At 38.1% G+C, this 15146-nt stretch overlaps 1 protein-coding gene across 5 annotated transcripts in view; it reads right to left on the minus strand.

Moving 5' to 3' along the window:
- mctp1a (multiple C2 domains, transmembrane 1a) overlaps positions 1 to 15146 on the minus strand; it is a 151877-nt gene that overhangs the window by 15701 nt on the left and 121030 nt on the right. For 4 of the 5 annotated variants that reach the window (XM_028457220.1, XM_028457222.1, XM_028457219.1 and 1 more), the window contains one exon: positions 9888 to 9986. The exons of the other annotated variant lie outside the window; for it this stretch is intronic. In XM_028457220.1, the coding sequence (XP_028313021.1) occupies positions 9888 to 9986 (99 nt within the window). The remainder of the gene's footprint in view (positions 1 to 9887; positions 9987 to 15146) is intronic. 5 annotated transcript variants of the gene reach the window in all.

Raw genomic sequence — 15146 nt, forward strand, 5'->3', positions numbered from 1 at the left:
CAAAGGAAAACTCATTGGCTGCATCAGTCTTTGGGCTCGCGCTTTCTCTTAGCATTTGTTGATCCTACCAAGGCAGCCAGGACACCCCAGCAGAAGCAGAACCCTCTTTTTGTACACAGTGTGATGATGTCACTAGCTGTGACATCATTATCATTCCTAATCATGCTGTCACCAACAGTGACAAGCTCTTCCTTCTTCACTTTCAATGGTTATGATAATTGGAAACCACAAATTAGGCAGAAGATCCAAGCCTGCAGAACGTCTGAGCTGTTGCAGTAAAAATACGGTAAAGAATCAGCAAAGTCATGCAACAGTCAACAAGCTGTCTTCAGACTGACAGGCAGAAGCAGGACAGATCTGGACAGAATGAGGTGACAAGAGAATGATTGAAAACCATTGGCTGAGAGAAGACATCAACACACATTAGTCTTGCCAAGAGGTGGTTGGAGGGCATGCTCGGAAGATGACAGGGAAGAAAGTAAAGTGTATTAACAATTTAATTAAGAAAATTGACACCTAAATTGTTTTTAGTAAGAAATATTTCAAGAAGATTTCAACTTTTTATCTCTAACTGACTTAAAGGGGCACTATATAAAATTTTAAACATATTTGCACTACCTAGAGGAGCAATTAGCACTTCATATATGGCCTATAATTGTACTACTAAAGCAGCGTTCAACACAACCCATAAATCAGCATTTCCAAGTAAAAAAAATCAGATCTATGTCTTCAAAGCATTCCAGCATGTTAAAGTATCTCCAAAACATGGCTGACCGATATTTACAATAAAGACATGAGATTTTGGGAGTAGGAGGAAAAAGTCAGAATTCTGAGTTGCCTTGAAGACCGCATTACTGATCCTTGAGGTATTGTGTTGTGACCACACATTGTGCTCCACAAGCCCCACGTTAAAAATCATAGCAGTGATTTTAGCCTGATGGCATCCTTTACAGTGCAGCTTAGAGTTTCACCTATAGCTTTGAAGCCCGAGGTGATAGTGAATAATGTCAAACCTTCAGGACCTCCGAGACCTTCACTACACTACTACCTAACCACAACCCTCCCAGTGAGACCCAAACCATAGCTCAATACTAAACCTCACCACTCAGCTTAATCCAGGATCAGATAATGTGAAAAATTAACCACATGGCCTCTCCTGCAAAACCACACAAGATGAATAGATATAATTAGACATTCACTCAGGGTTATTTTTCTTTGCAAATATTTTACAAAACTTCTTTCCTTTCCTCCCTTTCTCAGCCCTCTGCTGCGAGTCCATCTGTTTTACATTGCTCGCTCAAACACATCCCAGAGCTATTCTGTCTATTGAGCTGGTCTTGGTTACCCAGAGCTGGACTGAGCTGGGTCACATTTTAATTTCAATCCTGGACACAGGGGATAGCGTTAAGGGCCTTGGGAGTGGTGTGAGAGAGTGAGCGGGGGCGGAGCGAACAGGTCAGAGGTCACTGGAGTATAAACCATTGCCACATGCCCTTCGGACTGAGGTCTGACTCCTATTTCCTGTCTTCAAACATGCCTTGGGAAAGCGGGAGGTAGCAATAACACAGAGGGCCACGGCGAACCTTGTTTTCCCAGCTTTCCTGCACACTGCGCACATATGGAGTCAGGCAACCTGTTCTTATAATGGAACCTAATATGCACACAAACACACACACCCTACAGCTATCAGATAAGGTTGAGCCACACACCTGGATGTGGTGTGTTTGGATACAAACGATCGCAAGCACACACAAGAGAGTTCTGACTCTTACAAAGCTTTTTTCATCATCACAACTAAAAAGCACAAAAACAACGTATAAAGCAGCAATTCTCAACTGTGTGGGTCACGGACAGCTGGTCAAAAAAAATAAATACCTGTCTACCATGTTGGATTTGTGTTTTATTTGAAAATTAACCTAGAAAAACTATATATGTGTGTTTTCAACAACTATTTTTGAAAAGCTATATTCGGTTGGTTGAATTCTAAAAAAAAAAAAGCGGGTCGCAATTTAATGACCGTTGCAAAATGTGGGTCCCAGGGTGAGATAAACCATCCATTTGTTGGATTACACTTCGTTTGATTGAAAAATATTTGAATCATTAGCTGGGTTTCCATTACAGATTTTTGCTAAATAAAAGCGATATTTCTAAATGTTGACAATGTATAATTGAGCTTTGAACGTATTTCAAAAAGGGGCAGTATTAGGAAAAATTGACTTTATAATGGTTTTGCTACAGTGATATACATTCCTTTAGCCTCATTCAGAGGGACAAAGTTGAAAAAGTTCTGTTTCCTCCCTCTCTTGTTTTTCCACAATTTGTAAAAAGTCAGCTCCAAATGAGCGAGTTGGATTTTTCTCGCCATGTGACGTCAGATCGCAGAAGATCCTCCACCTGACAATCCTGGCTCCTTCTCCCCTATATAAAAATGTGAGCTCCTCTCTCTCAAACTACCTCACAGGTAAAACAAACACTGCGGTTTAAAATAGAGTATACATTATAATTTATTGTCATATGTAAAGCTACATACACACAATGTGTTTTCTGCATTTAACCTCTCCCTGGGAAGCAGTGGGCAGCCACGGAGTAGCTCCCAGAGCAGTTACAATCAGTTCCATTTTTAGTACCCGTTATATCGCCTTGTATCGTCTTTGACATGATCTGACGTGTTTGTGACCCAATGAGATGCAGCGGTCAGACAAAACAGTGGATTATCATCTTGAATGGACTATTCCGGTAATAAGAAGAGGAGAGGATGACAAGAAAGCGACGTAGCAGCTCCGGTGAGTGTTTGAAACAGCTGATTAACTCCGCTGCTGTTGTGATAAACACACACCGTGGAGAAGCTTTTGTCGGACTCACAATCACAATAACTGCTTAAATAGCCATGTGTTTTACTGTAATGTGCAGTTTTTTGGCTGAAAACAATAACAAGAGTGTGTACATAGCATAAGAAAATCACTATGGTATTAAAAATGTTGTGTTAAGTCAGTGTCTATAGACACGCCCATTCATGCATATGCATGAAGGGCCCAAAACAGCCCGTTTTTAGAAGCGTCATGAAACTGATTTTTCAGAGGGCAACAACTGTGGAAAACAGGCGAGTTTGGGAGAAAAAACCTCAAATACTATGTTTTTGGGGTTCTTAGAACAAATGGAGATGAGTGAAAAATAGCACAATACTGGACCTTTAAGGTTGTTTTGGAAAGGAGCCTGGTACACTCCCATGAAATCTCATCCCGCAAGACTTTGCTGCAGGAAGATGGACGCTCCAAACCTTCTTATAAAACTCTGTATTCCTTTGTTGTTTCCCATCTATATGTCCCGGTCCCCTCTTCTGTTTACACATGCCGCGCCATGTATTATCGGCCAGCTAGATCTGAACTGCCATAGCACCATGGTGTGTAAGGCGTCCATAATTTTGCAGTTTTTTGCATGTGATGTGATGGTCATGTGACCAGGTACGTCACATTCTATGACATCTATTTGTGGGAAAAAAAAAATTCCATTGCGCTTTTGCGACACATTTAAATATCGAAACATCTAAAATTCTTCCTCATGAAAGCGTACAAACTTTTTCATGATATTTAAATGTTTTTTTTTTTAATTCAGGTAGTTCCATTACCAGTTTTTTATTATTTATGCATTTCCAAGTGTAATATAAACACAGCTATTGACTCAAATATGTAAACACTATAGACCAAGGGTCCCCAATCCTGGTCCTCAAGGGCCACTATCCAGCATGTTCGAGATTCCCTCTTCCAACACACCTGATTGAAATGACCAGGATCGTAATCAGGCTTCTACAGCGCTTGATGATGAGTTCATCATTTGAATCAGGTGTGTTGGAAGAGGGAAACATCTAAAACATGCTGGATAGTGGCCCTTGAGGACCCCTGCTATAGACAATAACAGGCAACATTGTTCCTATAAGCTTTCAATGGGTTTTAATGTGATGTGATGGATGTTAAACCTCAGCTCACAAGTAATATGGAATGAGAACATGGCTTAAGTGTCTTGATCACCTTGTAGTCTCAGGAAGAGGAGGGAGGTCATTACAGGTGATCTATGTTTCAATCTACCTTCTCCTGTGCCTGACAGGAAATCTAAGTGGGTTTGTTTAGAGACCCAAAGGCAAGGCTAATAAAATCAAACCAGTGCCGTCTTTGGCTTCAACTTGGCTACAGATGCAAGTTATGTTAATGCTTGAAGTATGCTACAAATCCCAGCACTTGTGACAACAGTGCTTTGATGGATGGAGCTGCATGGCTTGACTCATTCAGGCAGACAATGTAATAAACCTGCCTCCAGTGTTTAGCATCACAGGTATCATTAAACTGCAACCGTGAGTCCATCTGCAATGTGTTGCGCTGACATTCTTCAGGGATTGTCAGCGCACTAAAATGTGCAATAAATTAGCCACTCAGCCAAAACACTACACAGCTAATTTTGGATCGTTTCATCAGTTGTAAAACAGGATTGAACCTATACAAATACACTGTGTGGTGTATACACTTCCCTGTGCTCACACCCATTTGCCACATTCAAATAATGAGTGATGACAATGATTATATGGTAGGACCTATGAAAACCATTCACCAATACCAGGATATTAAAGCAGAAAAACAAAAACAAAAGATTATTATTTTTTAAATTAAACATATTCTTGTGGGAGCTGTACATTTTAATTTAGGTACAATTCCCAGTTTTTGCTGTTATCATTGCACAAGTGGTGGAAATGTCATCAATCATTCAGTCATCAATAAAACTTTTCCCCAAATCTTTATTTATTTTTTTTTAAGAAGAATACTTTAGAAAGCAGTTTATGGAAACCATAGCGATGACGCCAATCTTGAGTGCTGAGACAGCTGATCTCTTGGATGAGTTTAATACAAATGTCATAGATGTGGTGGCTCCAATCAAAACTAAGAGAAAACCAAACACACAGAAAACACCTTGGAGGAGGACTGAGATAATGCTGAATTTGAAATCTGACTGCAGGAGAGCTGAGCGTAAATGGAGATCAACAAAACTCCAAATTCATCTAGAACTGTACAAAGTAAGTCAAAAATACATAAATTCAATGATGGCTTGTTCAAAGCGAGACAGCGATAGTACAAGTAAAGTACAAGTAAAATTACTCATTGAAAAATATCATAAAGTACCCATGAAAGCAACTCAGTTACATTAACAGGAGTACTTGTAATCTGTTATTTTCACCTCTGTCAGTCACTCATTACTTGGTGTGAAAAAACATATGGTGTATAAGTGTATAGAAAGAAGCCTTGTATTTCTCCCATAGATCAGTCGCTCCTGTTATATACCAAAGTTTGCTTTACAGCAAAAGTTCACAGTGTCTAAACTGTGATGCGGGTTCATGGTGAAAACTGTAGAGAAGTGCACAAGTCTGTATTGAAGCCAAACTGCATTGAGACAGTTTGTTGACTTCATGAAATGTTTACCGTGAAGGCAACACTCTTTGACATCAATTAACTCTCATCGGGTCTGTAGCGGAAATACTTGGTGAGTGCGAGTCCTTTGTTGGCTGAGAGTTGCGTGTTTTAATTGCTTCCTTGGCATTTGAAGACAATAAGTTGATCTTTTGTGGTTATGTCCTGGGTTTGCATCATTGTTTGGATCTGCCGAGTGTGACAAGAAACTTGAAGTAATGCAAGTTGTTTGGATAAACAGAGGGCGGGAAAAAAAAGGTTGCCATGAAAGTCCTGACACACACAGTTTATAATATTCAACAATGACGTACAATGTGTAAATGACTAATTTAGAGCTAGTTTAGGACAAATTGCATTATGCTAAAAAACAAAAGTTGATCTTTAAGGTCACTAAAGACTTAGCCTACATACTTGGTAAAAAAGAGTAGAATTAATCATTAATTGACCTCCAATCACACAGTTTGGATGTCCTTCATAGGCTGTGGCTGCTGCCCATTGCTCATTCCATCTCTTATTCCGCCACTCATTCTGTGTCAGCTCAGTAAAAACTAAAGTGTAAAATAAAACATGGCAGGATGTTAATATGTGGCACACAGATGATATTGAAATATGAAATATCTGTTTGTTTTAATTGATTTTGTAATGGTAGCGAGAGTCAGGCTACACCCCCAATACACAGAAATAAAAACCAAAAAAATAAAAAGTTAATTTATTAAGGATTTCACCACAAACTTTTGGTATAACTAAGATTTTCCCCCAAAACTGAATATTTCTCACAAATAGTCATGTAGAAATTCTGACAATTAGCACTTTTTTTTTTTTTTTTTTTTAAATGATGCAAATTCAACAATCCTTAAGGTCAAATACTATACATGAATATTATTGCATTATGCATTAAGGATGTTCAAAAAAGTCAATCACATACATCGTCCAAAGTGAAGAGTGATTTAGGGCACAATAATGATCTGATTGCACTTTTTATCTCAAAGAAATCTGTATTTTTCTAGCTCGGCTCAAGATCAGACTGGGCTGTAAATGGCCCCTTACTGGAAGTGAGTTTGACACAAAGAATTAAGAAATAATGAAGAACACCAATATAAACTGTAAACCCCTGTGTACACTAAGACATGATGCCATGCTTGTTTTATGTTCATGTATATATGTGGAAAATATCATAAAAATCTAAAGTGTAAAAAAAAAGAACAAAAGTTTAAGTGAGTTGCAAGTTGAAATAAGGATGGTGTATGTTTGATCTCCAGAAACACAATCAAGGATGACACAATGACAGATTGCGTTGGCCTTTGCTTTCTATCCTAATTAGAGTTGTTGATCGTGTATGTGTGTTGTGTGTCTTTAATGTATCTGGTTGGCAGAGGGTTCTTTGCCCGTGATCACCTTTACCCAACTTCCCATTGGGGGCTCTCATCACCTTCAGCAAACCAGCCACTCCATCAGGCTCAAGGTCAAACACACATTCACACGTTCACACACAAATGCATAATGTCTACCATCACAAGAACTTCTGCTTTTCATATACACCACCCACACCCTATCACCCCGGCCGGCACCCCCTCCCTGCTTCACCTCTGCTCCCCTGCTTCTGCTCTCTCCTTTCCTTGTCCTTCTGAGGACACGCCCTGGCTGAGGGTGATAAATGGAGCAATACTTTAGTCCTTTGTTGGCCTGGTTTATCAATTTAATCTGCTGTTCTTATTTTTTTATTTTTTTTTTTTTTTAAGAGTATTTCTGTTCCTCTGTCTGGGATGAGAAAAATGAAACTCTCTCTATAAACTGTTTAAACATTAAAACCCTAAATTAAAAATTCCACATTAAGTTTATCACATTATGTATCTATGACTTTAGATCAGTCAAACAATTAATTTGAAATATTAGTTTATTTTATTAATATGTGAAACATTTGTTGATAGACTCATTAAAGATCCCATGTTAAACATATCTTATATCAGGGTTGGATTCAATTACATTTTTCAGTTACAATTATGTTATACCCATGTTATAGTTACCAGCATTTTTTCCAATTACAATTAAATTACAATAATTTTTTATCCTCAGAAAGTCAAATTACATTCTCAATTTCTAAAATTACAATTAATCACAATTACTGAGCGTCAAATAATTAACCTAATAAAGGCAATCCTTCTTTTTGTGTTAGCTTTCTGTTAGCATTTCTTAGGATAACTGGTTCCAAATCAGCTGTAAAATACACTAAAAACAATCTATCATCCAATTTCTTTCCTACCTATTGATTACCTTGTTAAGTTTCCTAATCAATGAAAATATAGGTTTTAATATTTTTGGTGTGAAATTTTTTTCAATGGTAAAATGTGGGAAAGCTTGATATGAAACATATTTTCATAATTGTTAACTACATTTGTATAAAACCATACAGAAACTGTAACATGGTTCCCCAGTTTTGTGTTAAATAATAATTGACATTTTTTTTTAAATAGAATTTCCATGGCAATTACAATTACAAAATCAATTATCTAAGGTCAATTATAATTTCAGTATGATTACGACAGCAACAGATTTTTAAATTACAATTATAATGTTGCCATCATTGTAATTAATTGTCAATTACAGGATTACAATTGTAATTGACGCCAACCCTGTCTTATAGCTATAGATTTTCTGGATTAATTAGATAAATCTGATCTGAAGTACTTGCATACTTATAGTATACTTTTAATTATATATATATATATATATGAAAGTTCAGAGACAGAAACAGCTGTAGAAGCCACCGTCTTAAACTTCGTTTGTGAAGCAGGGGGAAATAAACAAGAGAACGAGAGTGCATCGCTGTGAAGTGACGAGATCACGTCTTCAAAAAAAGTAAATAAAATATGCATTGTCTCTGTGCTCATTACAGATTTATGATTCTTGTTAAAAGAAAAGGTGCAGGCTGCCTTCTTACATGTTTGACTTTCAAATTCAGATGACACTGCTGTCAAGTGTTGTGCTCCACATTCTGTCCAATGAGAGACCGCGAGGGCTTAGTGATTTGCCGTCTTCAACATCGCATTCGTTGAGAGCCTCAGAGAGAGTTACTTTGGGTGGATGAGAGCACAGCAGAACTCCTCACCTACAGTGCACCGAGCGCTGAATTCAAACCTTTGATGCATAGTTCATCAATCAAAAAGTTCAGTTGGTTCAGCCACTTGTGTGTATTCAGAACAATAACAGTTGGGGAGCCAACATTGTTGCATTAGGCATAATGAGCTGTGGGATTTGCTCTGGCAATATGAGATTTTGCTTCTCTTACAGCAACTAAAAAAAAAAGCACACAAAACATTTGAGTATGCAGTTAATACCACAATGGCACAATCCGTACTATACACTACAAACTCAATGAGTATATACTGTCTACTATATATATAAGTATGAATGGATGATGACTGATGATGACCATTTCCACTGAAGTATACTTGGTCATACCAAGATGCATTTCAAACCTATAATGGCAAAAACTGGAAAGAACACTGAGGCTAAATATCTCCTTTGTTTCATCACCTTTGAATGTTCTGAAAACATTTTAAGCGAGAAAGTGGAATATCAACATCTGGTCATTTGATCCACAAAACTCACAGAAAACACATTTCCTGCCGATGTTTCGGAGATTTTCGAAGAACCGCCATTGTGCTCCTAACTAAACGTCCGGTTCACTTCAAAACAAGAGCCCTATTTACAAAAGCTAAAATGGAAGACCAGAAGAGATGCTTTTGTTTTGAAACTGGCATGTTTGAGTTTTAGCTTGAAGCCGGTCCCAGTACGATTTTACATTCCGCTCGCAATGCATCATGGGGCAGTTGAGTATGACTAGTGTGCCTGCCCACCGTGCACATTTAAAAAATGTCACAGACGCACACGTGGGACACTAAAACTTACTAGAAAATACATTTGTGAAGTGAAGGTAAGCTAACTTTTAAACAAAAGTAATTAAATCTCCTTCAAGTACAATAAAAATAAACATTTAGATTACAATACATATATTTTTAAAAACCTCACCCACTTCGTTAGTAGATCTAATTTCCACTAATTTGATGCCAAAGGTCCAGAAACATGTGCAAAAGTTTTATCACTTTAAAGTTAAAAGTCACACTTAAAATCTACACCTGTCACCTGACAGTGTAACGACAGGGATGTCACACAAGAAGACAGGAGCAGCTGTCCATGCTTAAGCTTCCCGTCACCTCCAACAGCAGACGCAGGCAGCTGGGTGTGGGGGTGTGGCCAATCGTGCAGTGTTAATTGAGACGTGGACAGAAGAAACAGGTATTGTACACAAATCCCCGACAGGACGCCAGACACATTTTGCCGGACAGACGTTGAACCAAGAGGAAAACCCCAGAGACAAAAACACACACCCATTGGTGCCGGTGCCTGAGCCACACACACACACACACGTCAACTTACCACCATCGCTCGTATCCACTCAAAGTGCCAGGAAGCCAACATATCCTCAAGGATATGGTTTCTATCTCTGCTGTCCTCCCAGGGGCCTGGTTTAGGGTCCTTGTGGATAAATTACAGTGAGATGTTCTCTTTCCAACTCAATTTAAAAGCAAAATAGTTAATAGTCAAATTAACCTTGTGCATTTTGTTCGCTTCAAATTCACCACTTAGTTTAGTCATGTGAGAGCGACAGTATGTGTGAGTAGAAATGCAAAAAGCAGCAATGCATTCAATCTAATAGTATTCAAAGCAAAAAGGAAGATTTACATGGATTAGAAAATATAGGGTAAAAAAATTAAGGAAGTGAAGAAGTGATGAGGAACAATGAGCAGGAGGCCAAAAAAAAAGACAAAGCAAAGATAAATGCATCTAGGGTAATAAATATGATGACAGATGATCCAGTTGATGTAGCGTGTGTGTGTGTGTGTGTGTGTGTGTGTGTGTGTGTGTGTGTGAGGCACAGGCATAGAGGAAAAACAAACATTGCAGACAATACCCTTCTTGCCTCTTTCACCCTCCTTTCTGTTTCCATTCCTCCCTCTATTAACCAAACATGATTAAAATGCAGTTCCTACCAGCATCTCTGCTGAACAACAGAGAAACGAAGGAAAAAAAAAAAAAAGACAGTGAGATGGGAAGAAAAATGAAGCAGAAAAGTCAAAAGTGTCTTTTACAGCGTGACGCTTTTCATTCTTCACAGTCGCTAAGAAGAAAAGAGCACGTTCAAACTTTTTCACCTCCCTTCTCTTCTCCTCTGTCTCTCTTGTTCCATTCACCTCAGCAGCTGAAACCCCTCGATACCTGAGAACAACCCCACGGTACCAGAAGCTCAATGGCTTCTCATCAACAGCAGTACACTCACACTTTTTTTTTTTTTTTCCCTCAGGGCATTTATACAACTCCCAGAGGTCTCTTTAGTCCAATTACACTATAGGCTGTGAGTATCTATGCTATCAGCACAGTGTCATGACTAGAACTGAGGGCTGGTGTAGCATATGAAGGTGTTGCAGAGGTTTTTCAATTTTATTTGGAGAAATATTGATAAAAGCATCCACTTTTTTTTTTTTTTTAACAACATCCTCACTGAGGCAACGTATATTGATCAATAATACATGCAACAGAGAGCTAAGCCGCCTGCTTGGTTAGACACACAAACATGACAAGACTAGTAGCTGAAAAACTGCTTTTAAAAAAAGAAAAGAACACATCTCAGATTCTTAGATAAGTCAAAATGGCAGGCAGGATTATATCTATACCTCCCTATGTCCCCTTAAGTAAACTTAGAACAAACAACTATAAGACCAGCGCGTACAATCTTATCTGTCCCATGTTGTGATTGTGCTGCAATCAGGAAAGAAAGACAAGGTACCTCTGGCAAGATCTTATTAGATATAAAAAGTCGTTTGTTAGTGGAAAGGAAACAGCAACAGGAAATTCCATCACCGAATTAATGCCTTATCATATAGCGGGGGGGGGGGGTCAATTTAGCATTGATTTAGGTAAGAGTCCATTGTCAGTTACATCATTACAGTGCATAGATATTCAACTTAAAAACTTACACATTCACTGTAGATGGGCTAAGACACAAGCCTGCCAAGAACTAAGTCTTCCATAAAGGGGAGGAGTGGATGTATTTGTCATATTTTCTTCTAAAAGCTGTTACAAAAATTTAAACCACTTTCTTCCTCTTTTATTAGAATTTATCTCACTTTGAGTGCATTGTTTAACTTTTGTGTTTTGTTTTGTTTTGTTTATCTGGTTTATTGCATGTACAGACAAATATAGTCGCGTAGACCATGTTGGAGGATGGGAAATTTGTGAGAAAATCCTCAATAAATATAATCGAATATGACTATTGATGTTTTGATTTTTTATAGATAAACAATTATTGTTAAAAAAAACAACAATTTGTGTGTAATGCAATTAGGTATAAGATTAACGTTTACACTGCTACTATACAGGTATCACGCTTGGGTTCCAAATTGCATTACATTTGTTATATAGTGTATTTCTGGTGTGCTTGTATATAATGCTGGCCCTCGCCTTGAAACTAGTGTCTCCAAATTAAAGGTGAAGTCCACAATCCTGTTCAGAAGTATTTTTTGTTATTCTGGGTGAAATAGTCATCCCATCCTGGGAGTAGTCAATACATTACAGATTCAGAAAAATAAAAGCCTCTGTAGTAGCTGGAATCATGTAAAGACTAACTGAGAACCAATCAGATGCCTTCATGCCTCTAGCAGAGGTTTTTGTTTTTCTATTGGACAGCTCAGTATTTGTTTTGGTTCGGGGGGATTACAGGTAAGCTTGTGGGGCCATGGCTTTGGACAGAGCCTCGACAGGAAGGGGGTGGACCTTAGAGAAGGTCTTGCTCGGTTTCCACCATGGACTGCCCCCTTAAAAGCAACTTTGCAATTTGTAAAATGTTCTTCAGTGTAAAAATCCGTATACAGTATGTGCACTGAAGTGTGTTCTGTTTGTCATAGAGTGATAAACACATACACGTCCAGAAATGTATGCGCATACAAGTACATCAGGGGTGCACAATGCGTCGATCGCGATTTACCGGTCAATCGTGGAAGCATTTTGTGTCCATCGCGCACGTGGGCCGCAAGAACCTCATAAATGAATAAGAAAGGCACCGTCACGTATACCAGAAATGAAACCAAACAATTTAGCTGTTGACCTCATTCTAGCGCAACAATCCGTTCATTTACAACCTCTAATAATAAGTAGAAGAAGACCCTCCTAAAGCCCCAAAGCCGCTCACACTGACATCGAAGTTCTTCTAAAGAAGTGCTACTGACTGGCACCACGAAGAGTGGTTTTTATGTGAGATGATCCGAGATGCTGCTGGAAACAAACTGCTGACCGTCACACACACACGCGCGCACACGCACTTTTGGTTCTGTTATGATGAAACTTCATTTCCAAAATATTTTTCTTTATTGCATTTTTTTAAAATATATTTTCATCAAACTCAGTGCTACTGTTCCAACATTATTTTGTATTTGAATACAAGGAAGGGGAACAAACGGCAAGCAATGTAAACATTTTTAAATCCAAGTTAAAGGCTCTTTTTCTCTACTGCGTATGACTGAGAGGCAGAGTTTTAATGTTTTTACTGCTGATTTAATGTTCTTATTGATTTTTACACTGTTAAATGTTTTCTGTTACACTTCTTTTTTTTTTTTACAAATACATTTGCCTTGCCTTAATATTATACAAATATTGAATACGTATGTAATAATTGTATTAGTAATAATAATAATTGTAATAGTGTAAATATTCAAATGTAATTATTTCCAATTATTCCAATAATTATCAATTATAACCCCGCCAACACAACAGATCGTAAAAAGATGACCATGGTAGAAGTAGCTCGCGAGCTAAAAAAAGTGTGTGCACCTCTGATGTACATGTTTATATGAGATGAGAAGGGCAATAATGTGGTGTCTTGGCAATGGTTGGATACACTGATAATGTTTATCATATATAAATCTTCAAAGGAGGTTAATAGAAAATATTCTAAATCCTATATGTATTATACCTATAAATAACTACCACAAATGCTTCGTGACAAATAGCCTTAAGCTCATTGTTCTGTGACTGAGTTGAATGTCTTGCCAAATCGGTTTCCTTTTAACAACAAGCAAAAAGATATGAAGATGCTAAGGCTGTGTTTATTACTACGTGTAGAAAGAAAAGTGTGCTGGTGTGTGTGCGGGCGTGTGTGCATTAGCAAGATATTGATGGATAGACATGGTGGCAGAAAGAGAGGAGGAGTTCACTGAGCTGTAAGCCTGTGAGCAGGACATGATTGCAGTGTGTATCTTATCTATGTCAGGTGCTCCTGAGGCTAGTAGAGCCTAGCTGAGCAGAGGACAAGCGCTTCAGTGACCAGCCAACCGTGTGAAGGTAATCTCCCCTCTCCTTCAATCTCTCTCTCTCTCTCTCTCTCTCTGGGCCAGTTATGGACAACGTGCCCACGGGTGAAGTGAGACATTACAAGCTACATTATACCGCAAATTCCACGCAGCCAGCGCTTTGTCAATATTGGAAATAAGCAGCTGGTGGCCAGAATTATTATAATGTTTTACCGATGAACATTTTGACTTTTCACCTTTAAACATGATTGAATTTAAATTAAACTTTGCTCAAAGCACTATTAGTCACAAATAACATCACTTTGCTATTCAGCATGTCCATCTTTTGCAGCATTTAACGATACAATAGACGATGTTGGTTTACGATAACGATACAATATTTTGGAAAGGGAAAAATGACAAACTCCGGACATGTTTACATACTTACTCTGGGTTGAAAAACTTAGTAAGAATATGGAACATAACTAAAAAATAACACAAATAAGAATTTTTTTTCCAATTTAAAGTGCAAAAATTCCATTGCAAATAAGACAAAAAGAGAGACTGACAATTCCTGCTTATAGTCTAAAAGTAAATACAGGATGTATGATGGGATTAAATACAGGTTTAAATAAAAAAGAAACAAAAAAACATTTGTACGCTTTTTCCCCCCCCAATGATTAGCAAGACACTGAAATTAACCTAACCTGTACTGCTAACTGAAAAAACTCAATAGTGTAAGGTAGCACTTCCAAGACCTTCAGCCTAAATACTTTGATACAATACGCAATCTGCACAGAAATACTGGGGCACAAAACCATTGTTGTAATGCTGTGAAGAAGCAATATTGACCACTGTATCACTAAAAACCCTTATTAGTACTAGTACTATGTACAAATTTAAATTATAAGTGGATAAAACCCAGAAAACTACTTTGATGCCATGCACACCATGAAGGTGTTTGAGTATAAATGATACAAATCAAGCAACAAAATAAAAAGGGTGAAAAGATGAGTTCGTGTAGAGCATCTTGTCATCCTTCATGTGCCCACCTGCTTGTGCTTTAACAACTCAGCCATCTCTATCAATTAGTCAAGATGCTGGACTTTTATTGAGATTGAGTGACTAATATCAGCGCTTGCTCACTAGAAAGACAGTTTTCACGTCTGCCCAACAATCTGTTGAGTCAAAACACATGTGGTGATCCAAAGCAAAAAGCTTGCTAGGGGTCCACTGTGCAATGAAAAACAGGTGCCCTATTTTTCCCCATGTAATACCCCATTTAGCCTATGGAACAAAGGTTATCCAGCTAATAGTTGCCTTGTGGTGCACTGGGAAGAGCTATGCACATGGC

The sequence above is a fragment of the Gouania willdenowi genome, chromosome 9 (genome assembly GCF_900634775.1).
Source record: "Gouania willdenowi chromosome 9, fGouWil2.1, whole genome shotgun sequence".
Lineage (NCBI taxonomy): Eukaryota > Metazoa > Chordata > Actinopteri > Blenniiformes > Gobiesocidae > Gouania > Gouania willdenowi.